The 27,498-nt window shown below is 46.1% G+C and overlaps 1 protein-coding gene across 4 annotated transcripts in view; it reads left to right on the top strand.

Moving 5' to 3' along the window:
• The window catches only part of LOC140431032 (protein phosphatase 1 regulatory subunit 12A-like), a 349,337-nt gene that overhangs the window by 126,483 nt on the left and 195,356 nt on the right, over window positions 1–27,498 (top strand). For all 4 annotated transcript variants that reach the window (XM_072518929.1, XM_072518928.1, XM_072518930.1 and 1 more), the window contains exon 2: window positions 17,223–17,353. In XM_072518929.1, coding sequence (XP_072375030.1) covers window positions 17,223–17,353 — 131 coding nt within the window. The remainder of the gene's footprint in view (window positions 1–17,222; window positions 17,354–27,498) is intronic.

Raw genomic sequence — 27,498 nt, 5'->3', positions numbered from 1 at the left:
TGGAATGCACAGAGTACCGTGTTGATCAATTGTTATAGCAGGTGATTGTGTCCAATATCACAAATGCCCAAACTATTGAGACTTGGAGAAGATGTTTTTGAGTTTTCAGTTGATGGTCAGATAATGCCCTCGGTTTACATCAGAAGAATTTGAAATATGTCTGCGTAATATTGGATTCAAACACACTCTGATGCCACCATATCACCAGTATTCAGATTGTGTGAAAAGGTCTGTGCAGAAGTATTTGATAGGTGACAAGGTAGGCCAAAATTCCCATGTTTCTCTTTAACACCGATTAAACAATGTTAATCCTACAGAATCACCCTACAGTCTATAACAAGTTGCTCACCTTAGAGTTAGTGTTTAAACGCATGAATAGGACAAAGTTTCGTTTTTGTAATCCTGGTGTCACTAGCAAAGGAAGAGAAAAGCAAGAGAAATGAAGATGAGTCATGATGCACCAGACATGAAACTTAGAGAGAGTTCTGTGCTGGTCAGAAAGTCATTGTGAAAAATCAGCAAGGTGATGAGAAGAATTTGTAACGAGGTCAGGTGCATTCACATATCCAGCGAATATTGGCAATTATGTCAATGCTCGCCTGACCACGCCTAACCTCAGCTCGCAAAATTCAAGGCACAAAATCTCACCCCTGTTGCCCAGCCTGGTTGCTTTCCAGCACAGCGCTCTCTCACTCAGCCTTGCTGCCTGGTTGGCTTCTGACTCTGGTTGAGTCGCCTGCTCCCACTGGCTGTTGCTCCCAAGTTTCCCGGGACACAATGTTGGCACTTGCCTCGTCGTCTTCGCAGCTCCCGACTGCTACTCTGCCCACCTCTCGGCTCTCGCTTGCGTGGCCTGGTACTGTACTCCTTCCAATCCAGTTACAATGCCCATTGCAGTGATGTGTGGATTGTACCTGTCAAAGGAACCCCAGCAATGAGAAGCAAACAGAGTTTTCAGAGCGATCTGGTCCATGCTGTAAGCTGAAATGAATCTTTCCTCTCTATGTAGCTTTGTACTTCAGGATTTGGCACCTCTGTGCAGAGGATGAATGCTGCCTCTTTTATAGTGTATCTGAAAAAGAGAGACAAGTTCAGCTCTTGGAACGGTCTCAAATTCTTGACCTAGTCTCGCACATTGAGCCGTTTGACCTTGACAATTATTACTTTCCTGTGTCTGAGCTATTTGAACAGTGGGAATGCAGGATGTAATAATGGATAATAGTTTCTGAGGGCAACGACTAAGCAGGCATCTAGTCGTTCTACAATTGCTTCCTTTATAACGTACACCGAGTAATTTGTCCAACATAACCCTCTACCCCCAATTATCAACTGACGTGGGTTGCTCGGATGGAGTGAGATAGCCAAAGTAACTGGATTATCAATCTTGGCAAGAAAAATGGAAAATTCTGGATCTGTCTCAGCATTGGAAAGTACAGAAAACTTTACAATTTGCGTGAAACCCCCTTCCCTTCTTTCATTGATTGACAGCGTTTTCTATCTTTATTTGAGATTTTCAACATCTGTCATATTTTATTTTTCATTGGTTTCAGCCAAGTTGCTCAAATAGGAGCCTGATGCTCCTCTCACTAAGTTTTAAATGACAAGGCCACAGCATCCACCTCGCTGATGTAAGTAGTCCAATTGCAGTGAGCGCCAAAGATGGGGCCAGGATATTAGTGTCAGATCCTGAATATTCAGGAGTGAGTGGAGACCAGGTAATACTGTTCCCTCTCTGGAATGGGAGTGGTGTAGTTCAGCCCTTAGTGTGTGCCGTTAGATTAAATAAAACTAATCAGCTCTTAACAGCAGCCCAGTACTACTCTTGTTTGATGACTGAACCCATAAAGATCTGGAACGATGAACATCAGCAGGTACATTTCCAGCATGATACATGCAACTGCTGTTCCTCGTTTTGTTGCCAAGAATGCTTTATGATCTAAATGCACCAACGAGCAGCATTGGCACAGGGCACACCTTGAGTCGCCTGTAAACAACTCGAGGTACTTCCTCGAGTGTGAAAGTGCTGAGGACATAGCTTATGATGTACGTCACCCCCATGTAACAGTAGACCTCTCTGAAGATAGATGCGTTTAATATTTCCAAGGATATATCATTTATTCTTCCAAAAGTTATTTTGCTGGTTAAGTCCATTTTCCCCCCCATAATGAACAATTTCAATTTTAATTTTGACATAAACTGGGATCTACTGAAAGCTGATTTTGCCAATTTAGTTTTTGGCTGGCTTCAAGGGGAGAAAAGATCGGTGCCAGTGGGTCAATTGTGAAGTTAACTACAGTGAGTAAAGGGGGCAGCCTGGCATTATAATACACTGCCAGGTCGCAGTCCAGTCACAGATCATTTATCCCAGACTCCATTTTGGCAACTCTCCAACCACTGCAGTGTAGTATGAAGTTACAGTGTCGAACAATAGCTGCAGTGGCAAGGTGGGTGGGGTGGGGGAGCTCAGGAAGGTAGAAGAGGATGTGGGCCGGGTGGTGGCGGGGAGGCGGGGGGGGGGAGAGAATCTGGAGTATTAGCTGGCAGGCTCATCAAGAATATAGGGAGAAAGGGAGAGCTGTGTTCAGGATTAGCTGAGCAGGGTTGCGGGTATGTCTGGGGCATGTAGAGGAGATGGGGGTGGGGTGGTGGTTGTGTACAATGTGGAACGTGAACCTGAGGCGCAGTGGGTGAAGAAAGCCGTGTATTTGTTTGAGTATTTCCTGGAGGTGATTGGCTGTAGGAGATGACTCGAAGAAGGAGGTCAGTGCTGGTTGGCAGTGTTCATAGCCCAGCTGGTGCACAATGTCTAATTTTCACTGCAATGCATTCCTTTCCAGTCTGATGTGAATGCTTTCCAAGTCACTACAGCCAGTTAGCTCGAAGGAATTAGCTTCTTTTCCATTTGCTGAGCATTTTTTTTTGTTGGAGGAGGGCTTTTGCCTGCTTGGGGCCTACACTGAGACCAGTGTTTCTTTCGAGCTGCAGAGGTCACATCAAGTTCAAAATCATTTGCTGCACAGAATCGGAGCATTCTGTCCCATTTTCAATCTTCCAAACTGGAAAAAGCAAAACCAGATCTCCCATGGGAAGCAGCTTCACGATAGTACTGATTTAAATAGGGGCCAAGGCGACAGATTGAATATGTCCATCTTCCCGCCCCCCTACCAGTTTGCTTTATCTCTTTAAAGTTTCACATTGTCTCACCTTTGCACATAGAACAGAATGAAAGGCGTTACGTTGACTTACGATTAGGATGAGTGCTGATGCTTGTGGGAGACGGGCCTAGAGGTGTGGAGGAGCAGGAGTTTCACGTGGAGAGGGTTTTTAAAATATTCCCTCAAAAATACAAAGTACTACATGGAGACGATTATCTCTAGGCACTGATTATTTTCGAATGAAACAACCTCATGGAGATTTGTTTACGTGATTTTGCTTATTTACCTTTAGGGGTGCAGGGGGAGGGTTTCAGGGGATTTGTACAGCTTGCATGTATATTGAGCATCTTTTTATGATAGCAAAATCCGCCAAGGTGCTAATTTGTACTAACCATTCCTCAATATTAAGTGTGTGGAGTGGAATCCGCAATGGTGTTTGTTGGAGCTGCCCTGAATGGTGAGGTGGAAGATTTCTCCCCTCCCCTTGGGTTCTTGTATTAGTCATTTGTGCCAAGCTTCTGTTTTTCTCAATGTTGTTTTTTTTTTTACCTCTCCTCTGATTAGGAAGAATCTGGGTTGTAGATTTGCAAGCAACTCCAGGATAAGGTTGCCAACCCTTCAGGATTGGCCTGGAGTCTCCAGGAGTTGAAGATCAATCCCCAGCACTCTGCTGTTTGCAACTCTGGAGAAAAATCATCAGGGCATTAAAATTATTTTTTTTTCTTTGTCATTTTCTTTGACCATTTCTCTTCATCAGATCTAAAAATATTGAACATGGGAGGGATGGGAAGAGCTGATTGTCTAACAGTCGAGCACCGTGCAATTGGGCAATGAGTCTTTTAGCTTTCTGATTGACGTAGAAGGCAATGAATTGCAAAGATGGATATGTTGGCTGACTAACGGCTGCAGCATGAGGGCAAGACACATGATGAAACCTCCAGGAATACACTTAATCACAGTTGGCAACCCTGCTCCAGGAACCGGATACTTTCATCCCCTCGAGTTGCAAAAATGGTGATCAGGAAAGCAGAATATAGAATCATAGAAGTTTACAGCATGGAAACAGGCCCTTCGGCCCAACCAGTCCATGCCGCCCAGTTTTTTACCATTAAGCTAGTCCCAGTTGCCCGCACTTGGCCCATAACCCTCTATACCCATAGATTCATAGAATTTACAGTGCAGAAGGAGGCCATTCGGCCCATCGAGTCTGCACCGGCTCTTGGAAAGAGCACCCTACCCAAGCCCACACCACCCTATCCCCATAACCCAGTAAACCAGTAACCCCACTCAACCAACACTAAGGGCAATTTTGGACACTACGGGCAATTTAACATGGCCAATCCACCTAACCTGCACATCTTTGGACTGTGGGAGGAAACCGGAGCACCCGGAGGAAACCCACGCACACACGGGGAGAACGTGCAGACTCCGCACAGACAGTGACCCAGCCGGGAATCGAACCTGGGACCCTGGAGCTGTGAAGCAATTGCGCTAACCGCTATGCTACCGTGCTTACCCATGTAACCATCTAAATGCTTTTTGAAAGACACAATTGTACCCGCTTCTACTACTACCTCTGGCAGCCCATTCCAGACACTCACTACCCTCTGAGTGAAGAAATTGCCCCTCTGGGCCCTTCTGAATCTCTCCCCTCTCACCTTAAACCTATGCCCTCTAGTTTTAGACTCCCCTACCTTTGGGAAAAGATGTTGACTATCTACCTTATCTATGCCCCTCATTATTTTATAGACCTCTATAAGATCACCCCTAAGCCTCCTACGCTCCAGGGAAAAAAGTCCCAGTCTATCCAGCCTCTCCTTATAACTCAAACCATCAAGTCCCGGCAACATCCTAGTAAATCTTTTCTGCACTCTTTCTAGTTTAATAATATCCTTTCTATAATAGGGTGACCAGAACTGCACACAGTATTCCAAGTGTGGCCGTACCAATGTCTTGTACAACTTCAACAAGACGTCCCAACTCCTATATTCAATGTTCTGACCAATGAAACCAAGCATGCCGAATGCCTTCTTCACCACCCTGTCCACCTGCGACTCCACCTTCAAGGAGCTATGAACCTGTACTCCTAGATCTCTTTGTTCTATAACTCTCCCCAACGCCATACCATTAACTGAGTAGGTCCTGGCCTGATTCGATCTGCCAAAATGCATCACCTCACATTTATCTAAATTAAACTCCATCTGCCATTCGTCGGCCCACTGGCCTAATTGATCAAGATCCCGTTGCAATCCTAGATAACCTTCTTCACTATCCACTATGCCACCAATCTTGGTGTCATCTGCAAACTTACTAACCATGCCTCCTAAATTCTCATCCAAATCATTAATATAAATCACAAATAACAGTGGACCCAGCACCGATCCCTGAGGCACACCACTGGTCACAGGCCTCCAGTTTGAAAAACAACCCTCTACAACCACCCTCTGCCTTCTGTCGTCCAGCCAATTTTGAATCCAATTGGCAACCTCACCCTGGATCCCGTGAGCTTTAACCTTCTGCAACAACCTACCATGCGGTACCTTGTCAAAGGCTTTGCTAAAGTCCATGTAGACAGCGTCTACTGCACTACCCTCATCTACCTTCTTGGTCACTCCCTCAAAAAACTCAATCAAATTTGTGAGACATGATTTTCCACGCACAAAGCCATGCTGACTGCCCCGAATCAGTCCTTGCCTCTCTAAATGCTTGTAGATCCTGTCTCTCAGAATACCTTCTAGCAACTTACCTACTACAGATGTTAGGCTCACCGGTCTGTAGTTCCCAGGCTTTTCCCTGCTGCCCTTCTTAAACAAGGGCACAACATTCGCCACTCTCCAATCTTCAGGCACCTCACCTGTGGCTGCCGATGATTCAAATATCTCGGTTAGGGGACCCGCAATTTCCTCCCTAGCCTCCCACAACATCCTGGGATACATTTCATCAGGTCCCGGGGATTTATCTACCTTGATGCGCTTTAAGACTTCCAGCACCTCCTCCTCTGTAATATGCACACTTCTCAAGACATCACTATTTATTTCCCTTAGTTTCCTAACATCCATGCCTTTCTCCACCGTGAATACCGATGAGAAATATTCATTCAGGATCTCACCCAACTCTTGTGGCTCTGCACATAAATGCCCTTGTTGATCCTTAAGAGGCCCTACTCTGTCCCTAGTTACTCTTTTCCCCTTTATGTATCTGTAGAATCTCTTTGGATTCTCCCTTGCATTATTTGCCAAAGCAATTTCATGTCCCCTTTTTGCCCTCCTGATTTCCCTCTTAACTCTATTTCGACAATCTCTATACTCTTCAAGGGATCTACTTGATCCCAGTTGCTTATGTACGTCATATGCCTCCTTCTTCTTTTTGACCAGAGTCTCAATATCTCGAGTCATCCAGGGTTCCCTACTTCTACCAGCCTTGCCCTTCACTCTAAAGGGAATGTGCTTACCCTGCACCCTGGTTAACACATTTTTAAAAGCCTCCCATTTACCAGCCGTCCCTTTGTCTGCCAATAGTCTCCCCCAATCTACCTCTGCAAGTTCCTGTCTGATACCATCAAAATTGGCCTTGCCCCAATTAAGAATTTTAACTCTTGGGCCAGACCTATCATTCTCCATAGCTATCTTAAAACTAATGGAATTATGGTCACTTGTCCCAAAGTGATCCCTCACTAGCACTTCTATCACTTGCCCTTCCTTATTTCCCAAGACGAGGTCAAGTTTTGCCCCCTCTCTAGTCGGTCCATCCACATACTGAATGAGAAATTCCTCCTGAATACACTCAACAAATTTCCCTCCATCCAAGCCCCTAATGCTATGACTGTCCCAGTCAATGTTGGGAAAGTTAAAGTCCCCTACTACTACCACCCTATTATTCTTGCAGCTATCTGTAATCTCCTTACATATTTGCTCCTCAATTTCCCGCTGACTATTTGGGGGCCTGTAGTACAGTCCTACCAAGGTGATCTCTCCCTTCTTATTTTTCAGTTCCACCCATATAGACTCAGTGGGCGAACCCTCGGATATATCCCCTCTAAGTACTGCCGTGATGTTCTCCCTAATCAAAAACGCCACTCCCCCTCCTCTCTTACCTCCTGTTCTATCCTTTCTATAGCATCTGTAGCCCGGAACATTGAGCTGCCAGTCCTGCCCCTCCCTTAGCCATGTTTCAGTCATAGCTATAATATCCCAGTCCCATGTGCCCGTCCATGCCCTGAGTTCATCCGCTTTGCCCGTCAGGCCCCTTGCATTGAAATAAATGCAGTTTAATGTAGACATAAATGCAGTTTAATGTAGACTGTAATATGGTGGCCGCTATTGACAGACTGTGGATTCGTTAACTGAGAAATGGGCAACACAGAATCAGAGAGATGTGGTTTAATAATGTCAGAGCCAGTGAACGAAGGGGTTTTCTTGCTGTTCCAGTGACTGATGGAAACGTAGCCAAAAGCATTTGTTATTCTTGATTTAATAGGCCAGAGGGCACTTGTGGGAAAAATCCTGGATCCCACGACCCCTCATAGTTCTATATATAACTAATTTGTACTGTTTTTAGTTATTAATGTTGTACCAGCTCCTGTCAGTCGCTCTGTGAGGTACATGTCCTGAAGTGTTCCATTCCCGCCTTCTTTGACAGTTTGGCCAGAATTTTCTGTATTGACATATTCTGTCGATGTACTCTGTAGAGAAAGAGAGAATGAGTGACCTACAGCCTCAAGCCTGGGATGTTAACTCATCCCAGAGCTGCAGACTGCAGTTATGGGAGGGAAGGCTGTCAGCCAATTGTTTTGGGAATGAGTAGCTTAGTTTTTGAACTAGTTGTCCACACATTTCTAAAATTTAATCTGAATGCCAATTTCAATATGAAATAAAAAGTTTGGGGACTTGTAATTTGAAGGCATTGCACTAAAGATTTTGACCTTTTTGATTTTAATCTTTTGGATCGGCTGTTTCGTTGAAAATAAGCTGCTTTGTCTTATTGGCCAAGGGTTTCCAATGTGTGAAACTCTCCACTGACGTCTACTTTTCCATGGATGTCAAAGGGCTGAGCTGATTGCTATTTTTGGTGATCTTGACCCTGTCCATATCTGAAACGATGGCATGCCACCTGTCTCCTTTGACCTGCTATTACGTGCAAGTTTGTAGATTGGGGAAAGTCAGCCTGTGAAGGCATTCGTCTTGCAATGGCTACACAGCGATCAATTTAGACTCCTGCTTGTCGTGTTGGGTGCTCTGCTACACAGCCGAACCAACACGGTTGCGGAAGGTACAACTCAGTTTTATTACTAACATTATTAACATTTGTAAACTGGTTACAGTGGTTCGTTCATTACCCACTAACCTGTGGACCCAGCCCTAAAACTATCTTGGAGAGGCACTCAGCACATGGTGAATGTCTGAGTGGCTTGCTGTGAGCTCTGTGCCCTGAGCTGTCTCCTGCTGGAATCCATCGGCAGTGTCGTGTTCCCCGTTTTATAGTGTGTCTGTTCTTGGCTGTGATGTTGCGTGTGTATTGATTGGTCCGTTGATCTGTCCATCAGTGTGTATGTGTGTTTGCACCATGATGTTTATCTGAATATCATGACACTGCTCATCTGATAAATATGTGGCTGGTTTAACTCAGTGGGCTAGACAGCTGGTTTGGGATGTAGAACAAGGCCAGCAGCGCGGGTTCAATTCCCATACCAGCTGTACCCGAACAGGCGCTGGAATGTGGTGACTAGGGGCTTTTCACAGTAACATCATTGGAGTGTTAATGTAAGCCTACATTTGACAAAGATTATTTATTTATTTATTTAAATACGCCATCGACTTGCTTTTTTCTGGATGAGTATAATATGATTCTTTTTGGCTTGGATCTCGCTGAGGTTTTAGCTTCTGCTGATGAACCTATCAGAGGAAGGGAGGGGCGGACACTCAGCACCGCTGTAGGTTGGTGGAACTTGCAACAGCTGAAATGAAAGGGGGGGGGGGTGGCAGAGTGGTTAGCATTGCACCTCACAGCACCAGGTTCCCGGGTTCGATTCCGACCTCGGGTGGCGGTCTGTGTGGAATTTGCACATTCTCCCGTGTCTGTGTGTATTTCCTCTGGGTGCTCCAGTTTCCTCCCACAGTCCAAAGATGGGCAGGTTAGGTGGATTGGTCATTCTAAATTGCTCCTTAGGGTGGGATTGCAGGAATAGGATTGGGACTGGGTGGGGTGGTCTTTCGAAGGATGGGTGCAGACTCGATGTGATGAATAGCCTCCTTCTGTACTGTAAGGATTCTATGTTCTATGAAACAACTGGTGTCTCTGACCAATCTCTCTCAAAATGCTGATCGAGGATTACAAACCGCTTCCCTCGAGCTTGACTCAGTCTCTGAATTTCAAAGGCCTTGTCTGGCTCTAGCAATGCTGGGCATAGCAGAGATCTAACATTAGAATAAGGGAAATTGGTACGACTAACATCGCTCCATCATTTCATTACTCCTGCCTTTTTTGGACATGCGTTTTTATTTTCCAGCAGACATGACGGTGCAATATTAAATATGAGGAAAGACTTTTCCCAATCAAGCTTGTCCAGTTATTCCAGTTCGTTCAGCTGGACATTCACTTACATTTTGAACTCCTCCAATGCCTTTAATTCCTCCACATTATCTGGTAGAGTATTCCAAACATGTACTGTCTCAATTGTACATTATCTTCCACCGGATGGAGACCCCTGCTGTCTTCCCGGTAGCCCAAATGCATGACCTCAGGTGCATGAAAAACACACTTCTCTCTCAGGAGGCGGGCATTGGCCTGAGCGAACGGCTCTAGGACCTCGGTGAGGTTCTCCATGTGCTCCTTATAGGAGGTTTTGGTAATGAGGACGTTGTCCAGGTAGACAACCATTTGTGGTAATCCACATAACATATTCTCCATGACACGCGAGAATATTACGCAGGGACGAGGAGATCCCAAATGGCAAACGGGTGTATTTGTAGAGACGCCGATAGGTGTTGATCGTTATGTATTTCCACAACCCCGGGTCTAGCATCAGCTGTAGGTATGCGTAGCTCAAGTCCAGCTTTGTGAAAGTCTTGCCCCCGCTTGAACCTGGTGTAAAGGTCTTCACTTTGTGGGACTGGTTAACGGTTGAGACGGGACGCTCAGTTGACGGTCATCTTAGAGTCGCAACACAGTCGCACTGACCTGTCAGGCTTCATTACTGGGACCACTGGTGTGCCCCAATTTGCGAAATGGACAGGGCGGATAATTCTCAACTGTTCCAACCGGTCCATCTTGCATTCAAAATACCTAGGTTGAGCATTCTCATCCACGCTGATTGTGGCCATCTCTCCCTTAATTGCACCGAGACCTTCGGGGGAAAAAACTGATGAAAATTTAACCAACACCCCTTCTAGCCCACGGGGGTACATCTGGCATAGGCACTGCTAATCTAGGTGTAGATGTTACAGCCAATCGAGCCCCAATATGAGTAAGCTCCTCCCCTAATCACCTGGGGAGGAGACAGGATACAACAAGGTTTATTCTACTACACAATACAATAACTCTCCACTCCCATCAGGACCTTCTTCCCGACTTGCTCTCAGGTCGGCGTTCATATTCTGTGGGGGTTCCTCCAGTTGGGAGTAAGGTCCGTTCCCTAATCACCTGGGAAGATCGTATTCCAAGGTGTAGGAAGGGAATCTGATACAATGTAGGTTCTGACCCCTTAGGCGGTCATAACATCCGTCATCACAGGAAAATGTCTGATGAACCTTCGTTGCACTTCTTCTTGGACTAGTATATCCTTTCTTGGGTAGGGAAACCGATGCTGTATACAATATTCCAGCTGCAGTCTATACAACTGCAGCAATATTTCTTTACTCCTGTCTCAAATCATCTTGCAATAAGGGCCCACATACCATCTTCCCTCCTAATTGCTTCTTGCACCTGCATGTTAGCCTTCAGTGACTCATGAACAAGGACACACTTTGGATATCAAAATTTCCCAATCTCTTGCAATTTAAGAAATACTCTCCATTTCTGTTTTTCCTCCCAAAGTGGATAACTTCACATTTTCCCACATTATGTTCCATTTAATTCCACCATTTTGAGGATGAATTTCACACCATTTTCCTCATCATCAGCGCCTTTCAAAAATTTCTATTAATCTGGGGTTCAGGCTTCATTTGTACATCAACCATCTTTGACTTTCCCAAAAATCCACTGATTCTGTGTGCCTTTAAGCCCCTCCACTGATTAATTCCATCTCACATGAATAATCTTTTTCAGTCACGTGTGCTGGCCTTCATCTTCTGATTCTGGATTACTGCTTGGTTGTCACTTCTGCTTCTCCCATTATCAGAGGTTGTTAATAAGGTCGCTGTGTTCCCTGTAAAATTATCCTTGGCACGTTGCCTTCGATTAAGTATCATCTAATAGGATTATTGAAAACATTCAAGCCCAGAGGGTCAAGGGGACAGTGACAGTATGGATCCAATTTTGAGTAGGAGACAAAAAGTTTAACGGTTGATTTTCAGATTGGAGGGAAGCATACAGTGTCGTTCCCAAAGGTCCGTATTAGGCCCATTGCTCTTTTCGATGTAAAGCAATGACCTGGACTTGGGTACAAGGGGCATGATTTCAAAGTTTGCAGATAGCACAGAACTCAGGAAATTGAGTAAATGTTGAAGAGGGTAGTAAGAAACTTCAGGATGATGTAAAGAGAACCGTAAGACTATAAGTCATTGGAGCAGGATTAAGCCATTTGGCCCATCAAGTGATTATAACTGATATGTTTCTCATCCCCTTCTTCTACCTTCTCTCCATGACCCCTGATCCTCTTATTAATCAAGAACCTATCTATCCCTGTCTTGAAAACACTGTGACTTGGCCTCCTCAGCCTTCTGCGGCAATGAGTTCCACCGATTCACCACCCTCTGGCTGAAGAACTTTCTCCTCATCTCAGTCTGAGGCTATGCCCTCAGGTTCTAGTCTCTCGTCCTTGTGGAAACATCTCCACGTCCATTCTATCCAGACCTCTCAGTATTCTGTACGTTTCAATGAGATGCCACCTCATCCTTCTAAATTCCATCAAGTACTAAATTCCATCAAGTACAGACCCAGAGTCCTCCACTGCTCCTCGTATGACATGCCCTTCATTCTCAAGATCATTGTTGTGAACTTCCCCTGAACCCTCTCCAGGGCCAGCACATCCTTCCTTAGATATGGGGCCCACAATTGCTTGCAATATTCCAAATGGGATTGGACCAGAGCCTTACACAGCCTCCGCAGTAAATTCCTGCTCTTATACCCTAGCCCTCTCTCAAAATAAATGCTAACATTACATTTGCCTTCCTACTTGCCAAAGGAACCTGCATGTTATTTTTTATAAATTCAGAGTACCCAATTAATTTTTTCCAATTAAGGGGCAATTTAGCATGGCCAATCCACGTACTCTGCACATCTTTTGGGTTGTGGGGGCGAAACCCACACAAACACAAGGAGAATGTGCAAACTCCACACGGACAGTGACCCAGAGCCAGGATCGAACCTGGGACCTTGGTACCGTGAGGCAGCAGCACTAACCACTGCGTCACCTTGCTGCCCTGGAACCTGCATGTTAACCTTCAGAGAATCCTGAACCGAGACTCCTAAGTCCCTTTGTGCTTCCGATTTCCGAAGCCTTTCCCCATTTAGAAAATAGTCTATGACTATTCTTCCTACAAAAGTGCATAACCTCACACCTTTCCACGTTGTATTCCATCTGCCACTTCTTTGCCCACTCTCCTAGCCTGTCCAAGTCCCCCTGCTTCCTCAACACTACCTGTCCCTCTGCATACAGTATCATCCACAAACTTAGCAACAATGCCCTCAGTTCTTTCTTCCAGATCGTTAATTTATATCATGAATAGTTGTGGTCCCAACATTGACTCCTGTGGAACATTACTAGTCACCGCCTGCAGGCTGAAAAGACTCCTTTATCCCCATTCTCTGCCTTCTGCCAGTCAGCCAATCCTCTATCCATGCCAGTATCTTGCACTTAACGCCATGAGCTGTTATCTTATTTTGCAGCCTCCTGTACAGCACCTTGTCAAAGGCATTCTGGGAATCCAAATAGATCACGTCCACTGGCTCTCCTTTGTCTAACTTCCTTGTTACCTCCTCAAAGAATTCTTATTTTTTAAATTTTGAGTACCCAATTATTTGTTTTTCCAATTTAGCATGGCCAATCCACCTACCCTGCACATCTTTGGGTTGTGGGGGTGAAACCCACGCAGACACGGGGAGAATGTGCAAACTCCACACGGACAGTGACCCAGGGCCGGGATTCGAACCCGGGTCCTCGGCACTGTAGTCCCAGTGCTAACCACTGCGCCATTGTGCTGCCCTTCCTCAAAGAATTCCAACAGATTTGTTAGACATGACCTCCCTTTGATAAAGCTGTGCTGACTCAGCCCTGTTTTACCATGCACTTCCAAGTTCTCCGCAATCTCATCCTTAATAATGGACTCTAAAATCTTACCAACAATCCAAGTCAGGCTAACCGGCCTATAATTTACCATCTTCTGCCTCCCTTCCTTCTTAAACAAGGGTGTTATATTAGCCATTTTCCAGTGGTCTGGGCCCTCCCTGGCTCCAGTGATTCCTGACAGATCACCACTAATGCCTCCATAATCTCCTCAGCTATCACCTTCAGAACCCTGGGATGTAGTCCATCCAGTCCAGGTGATTTATCCACCTTCAGGCCTTTCAGCTTCCCCAGCACCTTCTCCTTAGTGATGACCACTACACTCACTCTGCCCCCTGACCCTCTTGAAGTTCTGGTATCCCACTGGTTTCTTCCACCGTTGAAGAGTGATGCACAGTACCTATTCAATGCCTCTGCTATTTCTTTGTTCCCTTTACTACTTCTCCAGCCTCATTGTACAGTCTCTTGTTGCATTAGAGATTCAGAGAGGAATTAATTTTTACTCTGATCGTCCACCCTTCAGTCATGTTTGGACAGTCTTCTCGAAGCTACCAAGTTTCGCAATCTCTATCTGCCCCAACTACAATGTGTCTACAGGCCTTGCCCCAGGATGCACATGAGCATCAGCTGGAGATGGATGTAGAGGACTGTGAAGTAATTCACTAAAATAGGAAGAACGAGAATAAGCAATTAAAAAGCAAAAGGTATGTTTTCAGATAGAAACCCGAGGTTTTATGGATATAAATCTTTGAAGTTGGCAGCAGAAAGTAGACAGAATCTTGCCTCTGTAAACTGAGGCAAAGAGTACAAAAGCAAGGATGCTACGCTAAACCTTTATAAAATACCGGTTAGGCCCCAGATGGAGTAATGTGCCTAATTCTGGGCAGTCCACTTTAGGAAAGATGTCAAGCCTTAGAGAAGATGTGGAAGAGCTTTGGAAGAACTGTACCAGATTTGAAAAGACTGTAGAGATGCTGAGGGTGTTCTCATTAAAGCAGCGAATGTTAAGGAGAGATTTAATAAGAGTATTTAAATTAATGAAGTTTATTTTTGATGGAGTAAATAAACTGTTTCCAATAGACCATTGATACCAGACGACACAAGTTTAAGGTGAGATAAAGCTGAGGTGAGATTAAGCGAATTTTTCTTGTATTACTTAATAAAATTGATTTTTGTGATGAAGCTTTTTGTCTTACACTCGTGATGACAATTCACAAGAACACCAATGTACGGGAAGGTAATTATACTGAATGAGGAGAGTGCTGATTAATTGGCAAGTGGACTCTGATTGATAGAGGCATTGCCATGGAGAATACACCAGTTGATGGTGACTGAGAGTTGACTGTAGGTAGATAATTCCAAAGCTCAGCCACCCTCTTGAGGCAAGAAATTTTTCCTTATCTCATACTTAACTGGCCAGCCTTTGGTTTTGAGACTGTGAGGCTTTCTTCTTGAATCTCTAACTAGAGGAAACAACATCGACCCACTCAAGCCCTTAAAGAATTTTATACCGCTTCGAACTTCCAGGGAATACAGGTCCATTCTGTTCAATTTCTTGTCATAGGACAGCCCTGTTGTCCAAGGAGTGAATCTTGTGACCCTTCGTTGCAGCCCTTCGAAGGCAAGTATATCCTTCCTTTGGTAAGGAGATCAAAACTGTGGGCAGTACTCCAGTGTGATCCCACCAAAGCCCAATATAATACCAGCAAACCTTCCTTACCATTGTACTTGTACTCTCTTGCAATAAAAGCTAACCTATCTCTTGCTTCCCTAATTGCTTGGTTTACCTGTGTATTAACTTTCTGAAGCCAAGTGATGAAGACAGCTTTGATACCCAAAGAGCTTTCTCTCTTTTTTGCTTGGACTGGTCCACTAATTTTGATGTTTCCGGCTTCTGGGAGCCATTCAGTAATCCGATTGATACCATTGCCACTCTTTCAGTAAGGATGCTGGTGCTGTTTCTCCCAGTCCTGCTCTCCACCCACACTCAAAAAGCAGACAAGCAAAGGCACACTCGCAGCCACTTTAAGAAAATTGAACTGTTGAGATTGTTCCAGATGCATATCTACTTTGGGGATCCTGTTCAGATGGAGCTTCCTGATAGAAGAGGATTTATGTTGTTTGTTTTGTCAATCGCCTTGGTTACTGCTCATAATTTGTGAACTTCCTTGTTGCTTTTACAATTCAATAGCAGTATCTGTGACTCAGCCCTCCCCTTCCCCACCCCTGCACATTTCCCTTCACCACACCACCCCTCCCAATCTCCTCCATTATGCTGTGCAATTATGTTCGTCATAATTTTTACAGGATTTCTCCCCTAAGCGTTCATGAGCCTTTCAAACGATGGAACCAGCGGTACAGAGTTGAGTTGTACAAACCAGAGATGGCTGAGATTTCCCCTAGTACCGTGCTCGAATTGTATGTGGTGGTTATCAATTTATGTAGTACAGGAGGGTGCCTCTGTCGATGAAGTTTTATCTTAACAATAACTCACACCTTTAACAGAGTAAGGGGTCAGGGACTCAGTAAGAGTTATTTTGTGTATATACAATAGAAACCTTTTGACGGCAACATTACCCATTCTGTCAAGCTATTACCCTTACTGACAAGCTACTTTGGGTAAACCTTTTATATCCAGATTTATAATGGAATAAATAGATGTAAACTTCTTGTTTGTCACGTTGCAATTGCAAGCTTCTGGCTACCAGGTGTTGATGTTGTCCTCTTTACTCCCAACCTCTCAGTCTCGTTCTTGCGAGAATGGGGTTGTCAACTCTGTTTAAATGTGTGGAAATGCTCCTGGAGGATTCATCACAAGATGACCTGCCTTCAGCAGCTTCCCCATATTCTTGGTAAAGCTGTAAGCCACTTTTAAAATTTTATTTCGAATCTCCACATACTACTAGCTCTCGTTAGCCCTGATCCCAATTCCAAAGGTGTGCTGCCTAAATTTAAACTGTAAATGGCCCTGTTCTACCCTCCTGGAGCAGAATAGCATTTGCCTCCCGAGTGCTCCTGCTGCTGGCAACTTGGGGTGGTGGGCGAGGGTTTGCGGAATGGCCCACCTATGTGTGGTTCATGCATACACAGTACGGTAGCTGTTGTGACCTAGAACCAAACTGTTGTCTCCGTCCTGCTGGCCTCCCCAGTATTAGGAACTCACCACTTCATTGCCGATTATAAGCCTGAGCGAATTGGGACCATCGAGTATCTCTTGGAATCTCAGTGAGACCTGAGAGAGCAACGAGGAGAGGGAGGGAGAGAAACACAATTGAGAAAAAGCAATACACACACTGGGGTAGGGACAGGGGTAGGGAGAAATACAAATTGCGGATAAAAAGAGAGGAAAACATTTCTCTCTCCATAGATGCTGCATGGCGTGCTGAATATTTCCATAATTTTCTGTTTTCTTTTTATATTAGGCCTTCCATATTGTGCACACTTCGCTCTTGTACAACTTTTCTTGACGTGTATCCTGTAAATCAAAATGGCCGGTGCTGCAGGAGAATTTTGAGTAACTAATTTTAATAGCTTGCCTCTGACGCTGGGTACAGTAAAAGAGATGGTATCGTGCGGGGAAGCAGCCAAGTAAGATTGTTCGCTGATTGTTGCCTTCTCTCTGATAGGCCTGCATCGATGAAAACCTGGACATGGTCACTTTTCTGCTGGAGCATGGAGCTAATGTTAATCAACCTGATAATGAAGGCTGGACAGCGTTACATGCAGCAGCTTCCTGTGGTTTCATGGAGATCACACAGTGAGTGTGGATACAGCAAGTGCATAGAAACCCATTCATCGTCATTGTTACGCCTTTCCAGAATAAGCATTGATTTGACCTCGTGTCTCCCAGTATTCATAAACCCCAAGACCAACTAAGCAATAGTTGACGAGGAGCTTCAAAATAATCCCTGACTTACTCCAAAACACGAAATTGTGTTGGAAATGCAGTGGAACTACAGACCTGTATGCTGTCGGTATCCCAGTATTCCTCCACTCTTATTGTAAACATTAAAAAAACAATGAATTATTGTAATAGAAAGAAATTCAAACATTCAAGGCAGGCAATTGATTTTCTCGGTTGGCCTGGAAGCATAACTCTCAGTAAAAGAAGAATAACTTTGGACACTCTTTGGTGCATTTCCAATATCTTGAAATCTACAATTAATATAGATTATAATTTTTCTTTCAGCTAACCAAAAAGAAGCTTAATCAATCCTGTTAAAAACCACGGTCTGTCATTAGGGAATGACTTTTTTAATATTTCAAAATGCTTCCCCCAGGAATAGTGTGTATCTGCTTTAAACACAAACGAGCTGTTAACTATCATCTGTTTCTCCTCTCTCAAAGTTGCACAGAGTCTTCGATCCAAGTTTTTGTCCTGTAAATTAAAACTATTGAATATTACTTCCAGCCACGCCTGAGGATTCCTGTGAATTCCGTTTATAGCAGCAATAGAGCAGAAGTTGTTCCAGGCTTCCCATGACAGCATTGACTGGGCACATGGACATGTCCACCAATGCAATTTGGCACTTATCACTGGCTTGATAGCCTATGTAGACAACAGCAACGAGAATGCTTGCCCTGACCTCCCGCCACAAGAACACAACAATGTGTAGAGCTAGAAGAGATCACTGTAAGACCATCTGCAGTTCCCAAGATTGAAAATACCCATCACTTTTTCATCTCCCATCCTCTTGGTCACTTTATCTGCCACATATCTCTCCCACTCCCTCTTCAATCTTCCTGCACTGTCCACCTCCACTGCCTCCTTGAACGTATGTTCACATAGCCACTCTGTGTAAAGTAACTAAATTTCAATTAACCAATTGCCATACCTCTCTTGAACTATTTTTAGATTTTGTATGGCCAAATATTATGAGGAATCAGCTTATGTATATCTTTGTATGATATTCGATACACAAATCAAGCCTGATTTGAGCTGTCACACATCAACATATTGAGAGAATGGTTAGCAAAGGATATGGGATCCTGGGATTCATAAATAGAGCTGTTGAGTACATAAGCAGGGGAGTTATGCAAAACTTGTATAAAAAGCTGGTTATGCCAGACGCCAATATTGCACCTAGTTCTGGTCACCACAACTTTGGAAGGACATGAGGGCCTTGAGAGGGTGTAGAGGAGATTTGCCAGAGCAATTCAGGGCTGAAGGATTTTAGCTGCAAGGTAAAGTTGGAGAAGTTGGCCTCTTTCTGTGTTGTTATAAATCAATTACTATATGATTGAGGCATGATCAATTTGGCTGGAGACGAAGTTGAATTCAAACTGAGGCTTTATTAGTATCTGAAGTGTGGCCTCCTACAGCAGCTGACGAAATGGCTGCGAGCTGAAGGCGACGCGTATTTATAACCCGGCTCCTGGGCGGAGCTAGCTTGCAGGGGCCCAGGTGAACCTATAGTTCAGGTTCTACCGTTCAACCCTTAATATAGCAACACAGTGGTTTACCACATTCACCCCCTGTTAAAATTGAGTCCGGCGGGGGTGAAGGATAACTATATACAATTCCCAATCTTTAATATTTACAGAACAGTGGAAAAAAAATGTCTCTGGTCATCCGGTGGGCCGGTCAGAGGTTCAGCCGGTCCGGCGCTTTGATCGTCCTCTGGGACCGACGAAGTGGAGCCGGCGATGTTGGTGCTGTCGTGGTCGAAGTTGACTCTGGGAGCGTGCCAAAATCCTCTTCATCAACGGGGATGGGCAGGGGGAGGATGGACAGTCCTAGGGGGGGTGATGGTGGTGGCGGGGGAGGGGAGGGTGGCGACGGCGGCGACGGGGGTGGTGTGGGGGCGGAACTTGCTGGTGCCAGGTCCCTGAGGGAGACGGTATCCTGGCGGCCGTCGGGGAACGCCACGTTGGCGTACTGTGGGTTTGCGTGGAGCAGGTGCATCCTTTCCACCAACGGGTCCGCCTTGTGTAGCCGCACATGTTTACGGAGAAGCATGGTTCCCGGAGCTGTGAGCCAAGTTGGGAGTAATATCCCGGATGTGGACTTCCTGGGGAAGGCAAAAAGACGTTCATGCGGTGCACTGTTAGTAGCAGTGCAAAGTAATGAGCAAATGGAATGTAGTGCATCAGGGTGGACCTCTTGCCAGCGGGAGACCAGGAGATTTCTGGGCCGTAGGGCCAGCTGGACGGCCCTCCATACCGTCCCATTCTCCCTTTCTACCTGTCCGTTTCCCCGGGGGTTGTAGCTCGTCGTTCTGCTGGAGGCGATACCACTGCTGAGCAGGAACTGGCGTAGCTCATCACTCATGAATGAGGATCCCCTGTCACTGTGGATGTAGGCGGGGAAGCCGAACAGAGTGAAGATAGAATTAAGGGCTTTAATGACGGTGGCAGACGTCATGTCGGGGCATGGGATGGCGAAGGGAAAACTGGAGTATTCATCGATCACGCTGAGGAAATACATGTGTCGGTCGGAGGAGGGGAGGGGGCCTTTGAAATCCACATTGAGGCTTTCAAAGGGGCGGGAGGCCTTCACCAGGTACGCACGGTCCGGCCGGTAGAAGTGTGGTTTGCACTCCACACAGACCTGGCAGCCCTTGGTGATCGTCCTTACTTCCTCGACGGAGTAGGGCAAATTTTGTGCCTTAATGAAGTGGTACAACCGAGTGACCCCTGGGTGACAAAGGCTGTCTAGCAGGGTCCGGAGTTGGTCTACCTGTGCGCTAGCACATGTACCTCGGGATAGGGCGTCTGGGGGCTCGTTGAGTTTGCCAGGGCGATACTTAATCTCAAAGTTATAGGTGGAGAGCTCGATTCTCCACCGCAAGATTTTGTAACTTTTGATCTTGCCCCGCTGTGTGTTGTTGAACATGAAGGCTACCGACCGTTGGTCAGTGAGGAGAGTGAATCTCCTGCCGGCCAGGTAATGCCTCCAATGTCGCACAGCCTCAACGATAGCCTGGGCCTCCTTTTCGACGGATGAGTGCCGAATTTCGGAGGCATGGAGGGTGCGGGAAAAGAATGCCACGGGCCTGCCTGCCTGGTTGAGGGTGGCGGCAAGGGCGACGTCCGATGCATTGCTTTCTACTTGGAAAGGAAGTGTTTTGTCTACAGCATGCATTCCAGCTTTGGCAATATCAGCTCTGATCCGGGCGAAGGCCTGTTGGGCCTCTGCCGTCAGGGGGAAATGAGTGGACTGTATGAGTGGGCGGGCCTTGTCCGCATAGTTTGGGACCCACTGAGCGTAATACGAGAAGAACCCCAGGCAGTGTTTGAGGGCCCTGGGGCAGTGGGGGAGGGAAAGCACCATGAGGGGGCGCATGCGGTCGGGATCGGGCCCCAGAACTCCGTTCTGGACCACGTAGCCGAGGATGGCTAAGCGGTTTGTACGGAACACACTTCTTGTTATACGTGAGGTTGAGGAGAGTGGCGGAGCGAAAAAATTTAGCGAGGTTGGCGTCGTGGTCCTACTGATCATGGCCACAGATGGTCACATTGTCTAGGTACGGAAACGTGGCCCGCAAGCTGTACCGGTCGACCATTCGATCCATCTCCCTTTGGAAGACCAAAACCCCATTGGTGATTCCGAAGGGGACCCAATGGAAGTGATATAGCCGGTCGTCTGCCTCGAAGGCGGTGTATGGATGGTCCGATTTACGGATGGGGAGCTGGTGGTAAGCGGATTTCAGGTCCACCGTTGAGAAGACCCGGTACTGTGCAATCTGGTTAACCATGTCTGATATGCGTGGGAGGGCGTACGCGTCGAGCTGCGTGTACCTGTTGATGGCCTGGCTGTAGTCCACGACCATTTGATTTTTCTCCCCAGACTTAACCACTACCACTTGAGCTCTCCAGGGGCTGTTGCTGGCCTCGATGACTCCCTCCTGAAGCAACCGCTGCACCTCGGACCTGATGAAGGCCTTATCCTGGGTGCTGTACCGTCTGCTCTTGGTGGCGACGGGTTGCAATCTGGAGTTAGATTGGCAAAGAGGGAAGGAGGATCGACCTTTAGGGTCGCGAGGCCGCACACAGTGAGGGGTGGTAAGGGTCCGCCGAATTTAAGGGTCAGACTCTGGAGGTTGCACTGAAAATCTAGGTAAAGGATAGGTGCAGCGGAGAGGTTAGGGAGGACGTAGAGGCGGAAAACGTGGAACTCTACGCCTTGGACTGTGAGCGTGACCGTGCAGTACCCCCGGATCACTACGCGATGGGATCCGGAGGCCAGGGAGAACCTTTTTTTAAATTATAGTATTTACAGTGCAGAAGGAGGCCATTCGGCCCATCGAGTCTGCACCGGCTCTTGGAAAGAGCACCCTACCCAAGGTCCACACCTCTGACCTATCCCCATAACCCAGCAACCCCACCCAACACTAAGGGCAATTTTGAACACTTAAGGGCAATTTAGCATGGCAAATCCACCTTACCTGCACATCTTTGGACTGTGGGAGGAAAGCAGAGCACCCGGAGGAAACCCACGCACACACGGGGAGGATGTGCAGACTCCGCACAGACAGTGACCCAAGCCGGAATCGAACCTGGGACCCTGGAGCTGTGATGCAATTGTGCTATCCACAATGCTACCGTGCTGCCCATACTTTGATTGGTAGGGTGTACCTTAAGGGAGCAGCGCCTTACCGTATTTGGATGTACAAAGCTCTCGGTGCTCCCGGAGTCCAGTAGGCAGGAGGTCACGTGGCCGTTGACTTTCACACTGGTAGATGCGTTGCTCAGAGTACGTGGTCTGGACTGGTCGGTTACCATGGATGCGAGTCGTGGTTGATCGTCGGGTAGTGAGGTGACCGCTGCGTCGGGGTCCTGAAACGCCATTGGCCTCCATGTGTGCAGGATGGACAAGATGGCGGCGCCCGGAGGTTCTGGGGGTCACAAAATGGCGGCGCCCATGGAACGCACGTTGCGGGGGTGGAGCAAGATGGCGGTGCCCATGAAACGCACGTGTTGTGCGGGGGAGAGGATGGCAGCGCCCATTGCTTGCACATGGCCTGGGAGGAGGGGAGGATAGCGGCGCCCATTGTCCGTGACCGAATGGGGGTGGGGGCGACCGCTGCCGCTGAGCGGGCCTGCCACACCGCTGCGTAGTGGCCCTTCTTCCTGCAGGCCTTACAAAGGGCAGCGCGGGCCGGGCAGCGTTGGCGGGGGTGTCTTTGTTGGCCGCAAAAATAGCATCGGGGCCCCCCGGAGATCACTGGCTGGCGTGTAGCGCAGGCATATTGGGTGGGTAGCGCCCCCGCTGAGGCGGCTGCCTGTGGGGCCCATGAAGCTTTGGAGGAGTGGGCCGTGCGATTGGGGGCGTAGGACTGTACATTGTGCAGGGCGACCGTCATGGAAAGTGCTAGTGTTTTAGTCTCTGCGAGGTCACGCGTGGCCCCTTCTAGGAGCCGCTGCCTGATAGCATTCCGCGGACCCAATCCCAGTTACAAAAGCGTCTCTCATAAGGAGATCTGAGTGTTCCTTAGCTGTAACGTCCTGGCAGTCACAGTCCCGAACTAGTGGGATCAGAGCCCTCCAGAAGTCCTCGATTGACTCACCAGGTAGTTGAGTACGCTTTGCGAGCCCGTGTCTGGCGAAGAGCGTGTTCGTCTTCTGCTCATAACTCTCTTTGAGTCGAGTCAGAGCGTCAGCGTAATTGGGCGCACCCTGGATCAGCGGGAAGATTTTAGAGCTGAGTCTGGAGTACAAGATTTGAATCTTCTGAGCCTCTGGAACAGGGGTCGGCGCCGCGTTGATTATACGCTTCAAAACAAGCTAGCCAGTGCTGAAAGTCCTTTCTGGCTTTGCTTGCGTGTGCATCCAGCTGCAGTCGATCTGGTTTAATCCAGAGGTCCATCTTCTGAATCAGATACTAATAAATAGAGGCACGATCAATTTGGCTGGAGACGAAGTTGAATTCAAACTGAGGCTTTATTAGTACCTGAAGTGTGGCCTCCTACAACAGCTGACACAATGGCTGCGAGCTGAAGGCCACGTATATTTATAACCCGGCTCCTCGGCGGAGCTATCATGCAGGGGCCCAGGTGAACCTGTAGTGCAGGTTCTACCGTACAACCCTTAATATAGGAACACTGTGGTTTACCACAATTATACCTTTTCCTCAGTCTAACATTCTTGTTTCCTAGACTTTACTTCATAGTGTAGATGGCTAATTTATTTAGTTACCCATCTTGGCACCCTTTCCACTGCCAGGATCACCCATTGAGCAAGTGTTCAGAATCTTTCACAATAGTCCAGATGGTCAGATCAAACTGATTATCATTTTCTGGGCCTTAATGCCTCCAGCTCTGGATTAATGTAACACCCCCATTGTTTATTCCTCTTCGTCAGTCTTATTACTTCTGCACTGATCTTTTTGAACCTCTTCTAAGTGCCATCTATCTGCTGGTTCTGTTATCTTCTCAAAGGGCTCGATTTGTCATGAACTTGTTCCCACAAAGCTGACCCTCCCTCATTGAACCATATTTCTTTAGGTGTTTTATTGTTCTCTAATATTTGCCTATTACATTTGTCTAGTTCACCGATCCGTAGGTCGAGTAGTTATATTTTTTCTTTTTATAAATTGCTGTTATAGGAACCGAAGAACAAAGGAATCAGGAGCAGAAGTAGGCAATTCAGCCCTTCGCGCCTGCTCCACCATTCAATCAGATCATGGATAATCTTTTCCTGGTCTCAAATCCACCTCCCCACCTATTGCCCAAATTCCTTTAACCCTTTTTTAAAATCAGAAATATACCTATCTCCTTCTTGAAACCATTTAATGACTCAAATTCCACTGCACTATGGAATTCCACTGCACTATGGCAGCGATTTCCACAAATTTACCACCGTCTAGATTAAAAGCAGTTCCTGCTCAGCTCAGTTCTAAATCTATCTCCTCTCAACCTCTATCTGTGACTTCTCATTCTAGATTGTCCTACAAGGGAGAAGATTTGGCCGATGTTTACTTTATCAATCCCTTTTAGTATTTTACACACCTCGGTCAGTTTCCCTCTCAGTTTTCTTATATCCCATTGGGCAGACGCAGCATGGGTTCATAAAGGGCAGGTCGTGCCTAACTAATTTAGGAATTTTTTGAGGACATTGCCAGTGCAGTAGATAACGGGGAGCCAATGGATGTGATACATCTGGATTTCCAGAAAGCTTTTGACAAGGTGCCACACAAAAGGTTGCTGAATAAGATAAAGATGCATGGCATTAAGGGTAAAGTAGTAGCATGGATAGAGGAGTGGTTAATTAATCGAAAGCAAAGAGTAGGGATTAATGGGTATTTCTCTGGTTGGCAATCAGTAGCTAGTGGTGTCCCTCAGGGATCAGTGTTGGGCCCATAATTGTTCACAATTTACACAGATGATTTGGAGTTGGGGACCAAGTGCAATGTGTCCAAGTTAGCAGACGACACTAAGATGAGTGGTAAAGCAAAAAGTGCAGAGGATATTGGAAGTCTGCAGAGGGATTTCGATAGGTTAAGTGAATGGGCTAGGGTCTGGCAGATGGAATACAATGTTGACAAATGTGAGGTTATCCATTTTGGTAGGAATAACAGCAAACGGGATTATTATTTAAATGATAAAATATTAAAACATGCTGCTATGCAGAGAGACCTGGGTGTGCTAGTGCATGAGTCGCAAAAAGTTGGTTTACAGGTGCAACAGGTGATTGAGAAGGCAAATGGAGTTTTGTCCTTCATTGCTAGAGGGATGGAGTTTAAGACTAGGGAGGTTATACTGCAATTGTATAAGGTGTTAGTGAAGCCACACCTGGAGTATTGTGTTCTGTTTTCGTCTCCTTACCTGAGAAAGGACGTCCTGGCGCTGGAGGGTGTGCAGAGGAGATTGACTAGGTTAATCCCAGAGCTGAAGGGGTTGGATTACGAGGAGAGGTTGAGTAAACTAGGATTGTACTCGTTGGAATTTAGATAGATGCGGGGGGGATCTTATAGAAACATATAAAATTATGACGGGAATAGATAGGATAGATGCGGGCAAGTTGTTTCCACTGGCGGTGAAAGCAGAATTAGGGGGCATAGCCTCAAAATAAGGGGAAGTAGATTTAGGACTGAGCGTAGGAGGAACTTCTTCACCCAAAGTTTGTGAATCTATGGAATTCCTTGCCCAGTGAAGCAGTTGAGGCTCCTTCATTAAATGTTTTTAAGATAAAGATAGATAGTTTTATGAAGAATAAAGGGATTATGGGTTATGGTGTTGGGGCCGGAAAGTGGAGCTGAGTCCACAAAAGATCAGCCATGATCTCATTGAATGGCGGAGCAGACTCGAGGTGCCAGATGGCCTACTCCTGTTCCTCGTTCTTATGTTTTCATGTTCTTATTTCTAAACTCCAGCAAGTATAAGCCCAAATTGTTTAATCTCTCCTCATACCCTTTCATCCCCGGAATCAATCTGGTGAACCTCCTCTGAACTGCTTCCAATGCCAGCACATCCTCCCTCAAATAAAGAGACCAAAACTGGACACACTACTCCAGATGTGGTCTCACAAACACCCTATGCAACTGCAACAACACTTCTCTACTTCTATACTCCAATACTTTGCAATAAACGCTAACATTCCATTTGCCTTTTTAATTACACTCTGTACCTGCATACCGACATGAATAAATACACCCAGATCCCTCTGCCCAGACGCATCTTGAATCTGATTTCCATTTAGATAATTTGCCTTTCTATTTTTTTGGTCAAAATGGATAACCTTTTATCTACATTAAATTTCATCTGTCAAACTTTGGTCCATTCTCCTAGCCTATTTATATCCATCTGTAAAATTGTAAAATATTTATATTTGCCTCCTCTTCACTGCCTGCTTTCCCACCTATTTTGGTATCATCCTCAAATTTTGCTATGTTTAACTTTGTCCCTGCTTGAAGATCATTTATATGAATTGTAAACAGTTGAGGTCCGAGGACTGACTCCTGTAGCATCCCGCTAGTGGCGGTTTGCCAGCTAGAGAAGGACCTTTTTGTCCCAACCCTCTGATTTCTGTCAGTCAGCCAATCCTCAATCCAATCTCGTACTCTACCCCTAATCCCCTGCGATCTCACCTTCTGGATCAATCTTTTAAGTGGCACCTTATGAAAGTCTAGATGTACCACATCCACAGGTTCCCCATTATCCACTTTGCTGGTTATGTCCTCAAAGAATTCAAGCAAGTGTGTCAAGCATGACGTATCCTTCATAAAACCATGCTGACAACGGTGGATTGAGCTTTGTCTTTCCAAATGTTCGGTCTTCTCCTCCTTACTTATTGATTCCAGCAACTTCCCCACCACAGAAGTCAAGCTAACTGGTCTATATATTCCTACTTTTTGCCTCGCTCCCTTTTTGAATATTCACACGTTTCTAATCCTTTGGCATTGATGCTTTGTGGTTGCTTTCTAATCATGGCCTCTTGTCCTATGTTACTATTGTGAGGGTTTATAAGATTGTTAAGTTTTGGGACTTTGTCTTTAGTTCAGAGTAAAGTGAAGGGGGTCATGTGTCCTGGCCAGCAGTTTAGCTGATAGCAGGCCTGGGTGATGTGGCTGTAGATGATTAAAGGGAGGCCCAAATTGTTTTTCTGAAAAGAAGGTGCAAGGTGTTCGTATTTGGAGACAATAGCAGCAGCATCTAGTCTCCATAGTCCAAAGAATGTAGTAAGAATGTCAGGTTGTGAACAATTATGGTTTAAATGTCAATTTAGTTCCACGTTTAGCTCGAAAGGATGTCTAATTAGCATTTCTATGTGGATCCATAGCCCATATGATTCCTACTGCAATAGAGATGAGCTTTGAGTGGGGGGGGTCCAGACCCTAAAACTCTCATACACAGCTTGTGTGCCAGGATCTGGGGGAGAGAGAAGTATGCTTCACCATAGAGGAATGTGAGTGGGAACTTTTCCCTTATTGAAAAGTCAAAATTTGTGAGGATTTATAAGAGC

This window comes from Scyliorhinus torazame, chromosome 10 (genome assembly GCF_047496885.1).
Source record: "Scyliorhinus torazame isolate Kashiwa2021f chromosome 10, sScyTor2.1, whole genome shotgun sequence".
NCBI classification, from domain to species: Eukaryota; Metazoa; Chordata; class Chondrichthyes; order Carcharhiniformes; family Scyliorhinidae; genus Scyliorhinus; species Scyliorhinus torazame.
The sequence above is the reverse complement of the archived record's forward strand: the minus strand, read 5'-3'. Positions and strand labels throughout refer to the sequence as shown.